Source organism: Periophthalmus magnuspinnatus, chromosome 14 (genome assembly GCF_009829125.3).
Source record: "Periophthalmus magnuspinnatus isolate fPerMag1 chromosome 14, fPerMag1.2.pri, whole genome shotgun sequence".
Classification (NCBI taxonomy): Eukaryota; Metazoa; Chordata; class Actinopteri; order Gobiiformes; family Gobiidae; genus Periophthalmus; species Periophthalmus magnuspinnatus.
The window spans coordinates 22288698-22300266 of NC_047139.1; the positions used below are offsets into that span (position 1 = coordinate 22288698).

Here is an 11569-nt window from a genome sequence, read left to right on the forward strand (position 1 = left end):
GGCCAATCAGGGCTATTAGACATCATCATAGAGACAGGACCCGAGCATAATGAGGCTGCTCTAAAGACAACACTAAAGGATCCTCTGGTCACAAGTGCTCACCCAATGCGTTTCAGATGACAGCTTTCTGTCTAGAATCTGAACACCACCAATAGTAACCTTTAATACCACAACAAGAGCCGAAGTTTATACTGGTTTGGCCCTGGTTTAGTCTTGTTTTGAGATAGGCCGATATTTGGACTCATAAGCCTCATCATCAGCCTTAAATCTTCAACTTCAATAGGCTGATATTTTGTTTTGGTTAATCTGCTGCTTAAAAATATATATCAACACTTTAATATGAAGAAATTGCTGCACAAATCATGATTAAACAGCTCTCTTACAGGTTTACGGTAAAAAAAATAGGCCTGGGGAAAATAATCAAAACTGACCCTTCATATTGGCCTAAAAATATCGACAGAGCTTATTAGCCTTCGGTTGCTCTGTATTCTAAACAATCGGTATCGACATCGGCCATGAAAAGACTTATATCAGGGATGGTCCAACATGGTTTTTTTGTGTGGATATGTTGGGGGCACAGAGATTAGTTTAGGGCAGTGAAAAGAGGGTTGTGCTGAATATCAGCTGAATTACAATATCGGACCTATACCGATATCTGGGGAATACCGATAACCCATCCCTATACATTTTAGTCTCAGTTTTGATGTATGGGCAAGTGTGAATGTACCCTTATTTGCCTATCTGCATCACACAACCCCGCCCCCCCACCCCAGGATGACTTCTGCGGCCTAGTCTAACATTATGCTATCATGCTCCATGTCTAAGCCAATTGTGCAGCTAAGAGAATTATTTCAGTACATTGCAGGCAGCCAGTGAACCAGTCATCTTTGTGCGTTTGCCATAATACCCCCCCCCCCCCAGCCCCTCACCCCCCCTACCACTCGCCCTGGCTGCGTCGACTCCCCAGCACCCACTTATAGTGTGGCTCCAGGGCAGAGGAGCTGTGCATGGTTTCGCTCTGCCACTGCCGCTCTGACCCTTCGCTTCCAAGTCGAGCCCTCTGGCCCTAACTCCGCCAGCCGGGCTAAACATAGACGCTAATCAAAATAATGTGCAAAATCAGGCCAAGTGATTTGATATTTGCATGACTGAATTGTAAGAAAATAGTGCCTCCTCTTTGGTAATCAAATATGCTACAAAAAAAGAGAAACGTATTTGTCCCGCAATGGGGAAATTTCAGTGTTGCAACGCACATTTCAAGAAGAACAGCAGGAGTATAGGAATATGCAATCAGAATAAAGATAAATAAAAATACAAGGCTACAACATACATTACAAAACACATCAGGCTGCCGTGTGTACATTACGACACACCGTAAATCGCTTGTGTAGATGCATTGTTGACATTTAAAAATGTTAAATAACCAGAGTAATAGTCCTGATGTTTTAAGTGAAAGACCAAGGATCACATAAAACGTACATAGCATGACGTGTGATTGTGTTTTAATGCATTATTACAATGTGGTTCTGTTTTTCTAGTTTAGATATGGTCTGAATTGTGGAGATGCAGTGCCATAAACGCAGTATACTCACACCAAGAAGCTATAAATCAAATAAATTAGGTCAGGCTGTTCTGAAGAAAATCCTAATAATGTCTCACCTATACAAAGGAGTCATTTTGCTAATATGGCAGAAGCTAATGCTCTCTTACCTCTTGAATAGGCCTACGTCAAGGTGGCCATTCTCCAGTATTACCCATCTGTAATTACCTATTCACTGTGCTTTCCGCGTCACTAGCCATCCAGGATAAAGACATTAAAAACCTTTCGCTAGCGTATCTTTGACTTGGCCCTGCATTGCGACATTCGGGGCGTGATTGTGTAATCATCATACTCTGCTGAAAATCAATGACAGGTCCATGTTCTATTCCTGGATACTAGAAATGGCCCTTTTTTCTAACAGTAAAGACTAGAGAGAGGGAGGAAAGAGAGAGGGGAGGAGAGATGAGTGTCCGATGCTGGTTGGCATGGTAACCTGGCCAGGTGAAAGGGAGCCTGGGAGAGGAGGGAGGGGCCACTGGGCTTTTGTCTCACAGGAGTAGCCTATCAGCAGCCAGCCGATCCCCGACAATCCCCTGCAGGCTTAAGCGTATCATCACTGCCCTCTGGGTTGCTGTGGAGGAACAGGGCTCTACTCAAAATGCACATAAAAGACACAGTGTACAGTGCAACAAACAGGGATCCTCACATATTATCTCCACTGAACTGGCCACAAAACAAAAGTGTAATGTTAGAAATATATGCAAAGGTTAATGATGTCAACTTGGATTCAAATATCATAGTAAATGTATTTTAATAATGCAAAGATACAATGTTTGTTCAATGCAACAAACATATAGCCAATATATATTCATTCTCACATGATGTTAACCTCCACTATAAAACACAAGTGTGATACAGTGGGACTATAGCAGGGTTAGCTGATGATGCCACTCTGGATTCAAATGCCATAAATGTATTTCAGTAGTGTAATAAATGTCTTAATAATATAACAGAGTACAGTACAACAAACACGCAGACACTGCAGGTCCATTCTCACACAATATTAACTGTGCATTGAATTAACCACACAAGCAAATGTGTGATATAGTACTGATACAGGCAACATGATTCAAACATCATATCCTAAAAATATTTACTTCATATTAATAGTTTAGCTGTTTACTGAAACAATGGGCTATATTTAAGGTTAAGAATAAGGAACATATGCAAAATCAACCTTTTGAGCTTTTAACCATGTTAGAATATTGTTCCCTCATTAAAAACATAATGAAATTATGTACTTTTTAAAATTAGCTATTATTTTAAGTTCTAAATCAGGAAATGTGCCCAAGGCTTTTTTAAAGGGCAGTAATACAAATAATGCATAATATGCTTTCACAGTAGCTCAGTTTGCAGAGCTCTTGACATAAACATCATTGTTGAGCGGCCAGATCCACTGACCCACAGGTTAGTGGATTCTGGCTCCAACAGATGAATGCTGTTGTTGTGTCCTTAGGCAAAACACTTGGCTCCGTCTATAAAGGAGAACTTTTATAGATGGAGCCAAGAAAACAGTCTTATTCTAAACACCTCCAAAACGAAAGAGATGGTTTTGGCTTTAGGCGTGACACACCCCCAATTCAAACTGTGACCATGAGTGAGGGAGATATTGAAACAGTCTCCACCTGTAAATACCTGGGGGTGTATCTGGACAACAAGCTGGACTAGTCACAAATACAGATGCACTTTATAGGAAAGACCAAAGATGGCTAAAGTCTTCTAATGTAAACAGTAAACTACTGCATATATTTTATCAGACAGTAATGGCCAACTGTTGTTTTTTTTTTGTATGCTGCAGTCTGTTGAGGGGACAGTCTCAGAAAAAAAGATATCTTAGGAGAGTTGAAAAACTAATAGAGAGGGCTGGTTCAACTATAGGAAGTAGTTTAGAGACTCTGGTTGAGGTAGAGGAGCAATGGACACTCGACAGGATGGATGCTATACTGAACAACATGGACCATCTCCTGAATTCAGCTTTTAAACAACAGAGAGCAGACAGTGGACATCTGAGATCAGTGAGCTGCTTATTTTTATGTATTTATTATCGTCACCAGTGGAAATCATGACGTAATACCATAGGACAAAACCCACAACAAACTGTACAATATAAGTAAATGCTATGCTCTTAAAACATCCTCTTGTTACATATTCTACCTCCACTTGTGTGTACATAATGAAATAACAGTGTAATGCCACTCCAAAGAACCACAGATCAATGCCGAGTCCATATGATTGTGTTGTTTAGCCTTACACTGACTAATGTGAGGTGTAATCTGAGCTGTGCGCAGGTTCAGCTGTGTTTGCTGTGGAGATGTTGTTCAAATGGCTGAATTAGATACCAGGGGAGCACCTCCATAATGAGCCCTCCCTCCTTCCCACCGTCTGTCCCTCGTCCTCCTCGTCTCTCATCTTACCCTCTCCGAGCCGGGACGTGTACTCCGGTTTCTGTTATTTCACTGGATATTAAAGAAATACATCAATACAACAATTATAGAGGTGCAGAGGGTGCCCCAGGGCTGGCTCAGCTGGCTACTTGTACAGACACACACATTTACAAAGACACAGGCTGGGACACACATGCTTTGGGGAGAAACAAAGCATCCAGGCACACTCACTTTACTGACAGGTGACAATAAGGGTGGGCAATAGTGACAAAAATGATATGTTTAATGATATGTTGTTGTTTTTTTGTAGCATTCTGATAATGGATACTCAGACAATATCATGATAATCCAACAGAAATATGTTAAAACATTTCTTTAAATTTATAAGCTGAGGTTTCAGTCATGACGCAGATACATACAAAAGCAACATTCATGATATTCTTTATTTTTTGATCATCTGCCCACCTACTGTGTACTAAAGCCATTACAGGGAAAACACTGCTCTCAGAAAATACATAACACTGACAAATATACACATGCTGCTCTATATTTAGAAATGTAATATAGAGGCTAGTCTTCATAAAAAGACTTTATGTTTCCAGGTGATCACAAAGTCTTTACAAAACAGCACGCTCAGTAAACCAGGCCCACATGACTTTGTAGAATATTCAGTATGCTGTTCAATTTGTAGTTTTCCTCATGTAACTTGTAGCTATCAACTGGGTAAAAGTTTTAGAGTGAGGATGTTTCGCTGCTCATCTAAGCCGCTTCTTCAGTCATGTGAGGAGTTGTGAGAGTTATAAACAGGAGATAAATGATGTCTAAGACCCCAATTCCAGTTCAAACATGTATTGTCTTTCCTAAAAGGGTCTTAGACATAATTTATCTCCTATTTTAACTCTATCCTCAGAACTAAATCAAAATGAGGAAAACAATAGTGATAATCAGTATGCTAATAGGTGTGAGAGCATCCATTAGGGGCCTGAATGATTATGCAATGATTATGTGTTAGTTGGACAGTCTAAAACTTTTGTCCTGTTGGATCCTACCTGGACAACTGAGAGATTACATATAACTTGTGTTTTGTTATCCTTAAATTTGAGAGGAAGAGGTTTGTACATACACCTACACATTGTAATCTAAAAAGGATCAAAATTAAACCGAGGTTTGCGTACATCCCGTTGCATGTGGTAGAGTGTTTGTGCATATGTTGCTTTTTGGGCCTACTTGTATTGACCAAAAGACATTACACTACATTTTTTTTTTACCTTTTTTTGACATTTAGAATCTGTTTTTACAAGAGATTAGCAACCCAAGAAGAACTGTACATGTTTACATCAGTTATTTCTATCAGCTTACACAGTATACACATTCCTGTATACTTCTGCCAGTTCCCAGACATGAATCTCCCTATATTACATCTGTATCTGAGCTGTGTCACTATTGTACCAGTGTGAGTGCTTTGATGTGTACAGCAGCAGCAGCAGCAGCAGTCAGGCAGACATCTTCCTCTCTTCCATATCCTACCACACTTCTCCCTGCTCCTCGCTTTTTGTCATCTCGCTCTGTACGTATCTGTCAACAACATCACCACCTCGGAGACGATTTTTACATGCCTGAAATGAAAGTAGCTTTAAAATGCTAACATTTACATGAACCCAAGCTGTGTTTTTCCCCCCTTTTTTGCATTCTCACAAAAAATTCATACTTGTCATGCAAAATAAATCAGCATTCTTTTTCCGCAGCCGAGCCCCAAATGGTTTGACAGTGAATAAACGATGAGGCTTAAATGTTTGCGACCCCTTGCCTCGCACGTCCCATCACATCAGTTCAGTTATGTGTGTCCATATGACTGTGTGTGTGTTCTGTTTACAAACTCAATTCATGGGGATCTGCCTCTCTTGTTGTGGTAAAAATGAATGAAAACCCTTTATTACTTGATCAACAACATGATTTAAATGTGCACTATGTAGCTTTTCTGGTGGAGGGCATGCAGATCATATTAATTTGCTGTGAAATTTGCAATAGTGTGGGATTAAACTACTGGTCTACTTCAAAAGTACCTTGAAAAACAGCTCTTCACAGATCTGACCTGTAACTTGATCTGCTGTGGTCAACTGCTTGTCTCTGTGGAAAAATAAATAGATTCTGGACAAACCGAGGACATCCCCATGAAGACTGGACTAGTTTATCAGTCTTATTTCAGTCTTCTCTCAAACGTTAACGCTCCCGGTAGTTGTTAACAGTGCACACTCTGAACTGAATCCTTCATTTTACACATAAATAACACATCTAATCACAATCAGAATGCTTAGAATAGACTTTTCTCCCAAAGTTGTGTAACCCCTGAATACAAGTCAATGTAATGTCCCTGAAAAGCATGTAAACCCAGCGTGAGTGTGAGCACGAGGAGCGCGGGGTTGTTATACAGTCTGCTGTCGGTGTAATGAGCCATGCATGTCGTTAGCGTGCGTTTAGTGTGAGTCTGGTGAGGAGGGTTGTTAGCACCGCGATCCATTTGGGACTCCGAGAGGTGAGATAAATATCCAGGTGGCTTGTTGCTTTCATCGCTGCTAAATGAACTTCAGTAGTTACAGTAGTACATAAAATACACAATCTGTTATGCAACCTGTGTATAATTGTGTATTTAAAACATGTGATATAGTGTTCTCTAAGCAATTAAGAGCCAATGACTAATGCAAGAGGTAACATTTGAAACCATTAATATGTAAATTATTGTAATAAAAAGTAGAACTGATTTGTGCTGGAACGGTGTTCTGTCATCATAAGATTACTTCAAGTTGTATTTAAATATATGCATGCATGTAGGAGTAATATTAGTAATGATAATAATCCTGTATATAGATAAGGCAAGGCGAGTTTATTTCTATTGCACAGTTCATGCACAAAGTAATTCAAAGTGCTTTACAGAATAAGAAAGACATTAAAATCACAGTACAACAAATCATAACATAAATAATCGTCAATGTACGTTAAAAGAAGAGTCATATCTCAGTATTTCAACAATAAAAGCATATTCTGTCTCGTAGTTTTTTAGTTTAGAATACTGTAGTCTGCAAATAATTATCTGTGCATGTTATAAATTCGTGCTAAATACCAGAAAAGGCATAATAAATAGGCCTATATATTTTTAAGTGAAAACACAGACTTTTGTAATCACATCTCCTTTGGCCTCCTTCTTAAAAGAGGCATATATTTAGTTTGCATTTTGAGTAAAAACACTGTGTCTTTTGGCAGTCCCGGCCATGATCACGTCGTACCCCAACACCACGTTAGCCACTCAGGGCGAGGAGAAGAAGATGAGCTGCACTGCCCACGGAGAGAAGCCCATCATGGTCCGCTGGGAGAAGGAGGAACGCATCATCAACCCCGAGACCAGCCGCTACGTGGTGTCTGTCAAAGAGGCAGGAGACGAGGTCATCTCCACTCTGCAGGTAAGGCCTCAGACGTGCTCTTTAAATTACAGACAGGCAAGAGACATTTTTCCTACTGATTATATTATAGTTTGTCTTGAAAAATCCCAAAAGTAAATGCACAAAGGTTGAACCTGATCATTTCTATTAGTGATTAGACCAGTGGTGGAAGGTAATGAAGTACAAGTAGTGTAAGTACTGTATTTAAGTAGAATTTTTAGGTATCTGTACTTTACTTACAAATCAGAACATAAATAATCATCATAAAATTAGCATTAAAAGAGAAGAGTGCAGAATAAAAACCAGTTTGAGCCTGGATTAAAAAATTGCCAATGTACTTAAAGGGCTTATATTATGCTACACACACTAACTTGAAAACCACCACTACATGACATCACAAGGTGGAACAGAGCATTTTGAACTTTGGAGATGTAGACAGATCAGTAACGCAGGATTACTCAAACGTGCGTGAATGGTTTGTTTTTGAGGAGGTAAAAAACGTTAACAACAAAACAAAATCTTACAAGAGTCAATTTAGTATAATATAAGACCTTTACTTAAGTACATTTTACAGTGGATACCTTTTACTTTACTTCACTACATTTGAACAAAATAAATACTCAAAATTCATGAGAAAAAATCAGAAATTTATTCTTATTATTGTTGACCAATATATGAATCATTTTTAAATTTATATCACTACATTTAACACTTTAACAAATGAACAAACAATTTAACTTTTTGCTCTTAAAGCACATTTTTAAACGGGTGCTTAAATACTTTTACTTGCGTAGATTCTTTCATGATACTTTTACATTAACTTGAGTAAAAAAAATGAGTACTTAATCCACCGCTGGACTGCATTAACCTATAGAATGTTGCGATGTCAAGGAAGAAATTTGACCTCTTTGTGTTAAATGGCAATAAGGTTGTTTTTAGTAAGACAATGGAACAAAACGTGATCTATTTGTTCATATCGGCCAAGTCTAAGTTTTATTTTTATTTTCTGTATTTTCAGATCATGCCCACAGTAAGAGAGGACTCTGGCTTCTTCTCCTGCCACGCCATCAACTCCTTTGGTGAAGACAGAGGCATTATACAGCTCACGGTTCAAGGTATGGATGCCAACACTGCAACTCTAAACTAAAACAATTCATTTAACGTATAGCATCATTTGGGATTTGGTTGCTTGAATCTTCATAAACACTTTCCATCAGCACTGAGCAGCAACTAAATTTTGTTTACAGAACCCCCAGATCCTCCTGAAGTGGAGATCAGAGAAGTAAAGGACAGAACCATCGCACTCCGTTGGACTATGGGTTTTGACGGCAACAGCCCCATCACGGGATTTGATATCGAGAGCAAGAACAAATCAGGTACAGAACAACACAGTCTCTGCCCAATATCTCTACTGCTACTCCCCTCTTGGACTTATACTTGTAGTAGTGAGGTTGCTGGGCATTACTGTGCACAGAGCCTATTAATGTAAAGTGCTTTTTTATCTGTCTGTTTACGTCACCTCAGCTTTACTTTATGATTCATTTTGATTTCTTAAACCGCAGGTCACAAACTGTACCATGTTCGATAATGTAAATGAAAGAAAATAATGGTGTCGTGCATACTCGTAACACTAAAATCCAATATTGTAACATCCCTGCCTTGAGCTCACATTGTGTCAGCACTATAATTTCATAAATCCGGGCCTAATGCACTTAGCTGGTTGTGACCTGCATACTGAGCTATGTAACCCCCGTAAACTCTGCCCTCCCTTCCCCACAGCCTCCTGGGATACGGCTCAGAAGACCAAAGATGTGTCGCCTCAGCTCAACCAGGCAACCATCATTGACCTCCACCCCTCCTCCACCTACAACATCCGCATGTTTGCCAAAAACCTGATCGGGAAGAGTGAGGCTAGCAACGAGCTGACCATTACCACTGACGAAGCAGGTGAGGTCAACATGATGAATTTAACATGGAAAGATTTCATATTTATTGTACAATTACTGTCCAGCATGTGTAGGTTTCAGAATGATGTCAAATTAGAGCCATTGCCATAATAATTGGCAATTTAAACCAAAATAGGATATGTTTTAAATTGTGAAAAGTCAGCTGAAATTAATGAATACAGAGCTTTGTTAAATTTAGCTTTAAGACTGATCTGTATTATCATTTTATTGATTTAACGGCAAGAACTGTGAATATCTGCTGGGTTAAGGCCTTTACAAAACAGTCCTCTTATTTAGTGATCCTCTTTGAAGTTCCTGTGACATTTGTACATTGAAAATACAACAAATGACTGAGACAGGACAAGGGATGCACTGATCCAGCTTTTATCAATTTCAATACTTTGCCTTTAAGTACCTGCCTATACCTAATATTAACCGATACCAGTGTGGGGACACTTATTTTCTTTAAATACAGTTAAATTATTACACGAGATCCAGTTGTGTTAAGCAGCTGCTTCACGAATGAATAATAGTTCAAACATTACGAGATGTTCTAGTCCTAAATCAGTCTATAAAACGTTATATTACATCTGATTAAAGGTCCAACCAGGATCGGTTAAGACAATATCCAGCACCTGATCCAGCTAATCTTTCGGTATCAGTATCAGCATCCCTAGATAGAACCACAACTGAAAGAATCCCAAGTTTGAACTATACAGACTCGTCACTACCATTGGAGCAGTAATGTTCACAATTACACAAACTATTTTTACATTAGTACTATTATTTTACATCAGCATCTTGAAAAAATAGGAGCGTATGAAAACAGAGAGACCCATTTTATTCAGCTCACAACAGAACAATTCATTTATGCAACTCCAACGAGCCCAGCTGTGCACACATTAATTATACATGATACAGCGTACTATTGGTAAACCTCTGTGGTCATTAGTTACAGTGTAAGTAAGACAGTACAGACATGAGAGGAGCATGTGCACTAAAAGGACCTAAAAGGCTGACTGGGTCAATTCATTAAGGCTGCAGTGACATCAGCTCCATCGGCTCCTCTGCATTATTGAACACACGCTGACCCTGCACTAAAAGCACAACTTTTCAATTAGCAGCCTCAGTAGTAAATGTCACACTGTGGTCAATAGACAGAGCCTGGGCCCCTCTACAATTTAGACCCCCGTCCCTGTGCCTCCCCCTGTCCTGGGACCCCTGCGGAGAGTGGCGTCTGTACGGCAATGGCAATAAAACTGATTCTAAAAAAATATTTTGACAGGTATTTAAACCATGAATGTAGGCATTTAAATTGAATGCCTAACTTGTTATTAGATCCCACAAATCTTTTGGCACATCACTACTATTCACGTGCATTTTTTTCCCACTAGCACTAGTTTAAAAGAGCTTTTTCAGATGGACCAATGACAATCAGCTTTCATCCCAAAGTGACATATACTGGCGGCTGATGGCTGTTTGTTACAAGTTTGCAATACATCAAATGTTTTATAATTACATGAAGATAGTGCAGTTGTTTGATTTTGTATGACAGAAAAATGTTGGGTTCTTTATGTAAGTTTGTTGATGTCCATTTTGGTAAAACTATAAACTATCTTGATATTTAGCCCCTGATGGTCCGCCGCAAGAAGTTCAGCTGGAAGCGCAGTCGTCTCAGAGCATCAGAGTCACTTGGAGGGTAAGGGACTTTAAGTATCAAATATTTGTGTTTCTTACTACTGTCACTCTAAACAGAAGAAACAACAAGAACAAGAACACAACATCTGTAAACTAAAGAGAATCCCCTTTATAAACCCAAAGATGAAAAACAATGTGTGTTACATAATGTACATTTACACTCTGTTCTGTTGACAGCCACACACACACACAGGCACACATGCAAGCCCACACACGCACATGCACACACACACACCTTGCTAACTCACAGTGGCAGTATGTGGCTGATTGCGACATGCAGAGTCTGTGTAATAACCTGTCAAATCGCTGTGTGTACTATGGAAAACCCAAATACGATAAGGAACAAGACTTTATATTATTTATAACCATCACTGGGAGAGTTAATTATACTGACACATCTCTGGTCTCACTTGAGCTTTAGTATTCAAGTTTAGGGATGCGCGATATTGACAAAAATTAATATACAATTGGCCAAACCCCCTTGTCAAATCCTGATTGCGTCAGATC

General features: G+C 39.3%; 1 protein-coding gene across 2 annotated transcripts in view; it reads left to right on the forward strand.

Annotated features, from left to right (window-relative positions):
• dscama (Down syndrome cell adhesion molecule a) overlaps positions 1-11569 on the forward strand; it is a 113126-nt gene that overhangs the window by 85962 nt on the left and 15595 nt on the right. For both annotated transcript variants that reach the window (XM_033978197.2, XM_033978198.2), the window contains exons 12-16: positions 7243-7439; positions 8437-8533; positions 8666-8794; positions 9198-9365; positions 10993-11063. In XM_033978197.2, the coding sequence (XP_033834088.1) occupies positions 7243-7439; positions 8437-8533; positions 8666-8794; positions 9198-9365; positions 10993-11063 (662 nt within the window). The remainder of the gene's footprint in view (positions 1-7242; positions 7440-8436; positions 8534-8665; positions 8795-9197; positions 9366-10992; positions 11064-11569) is intronic.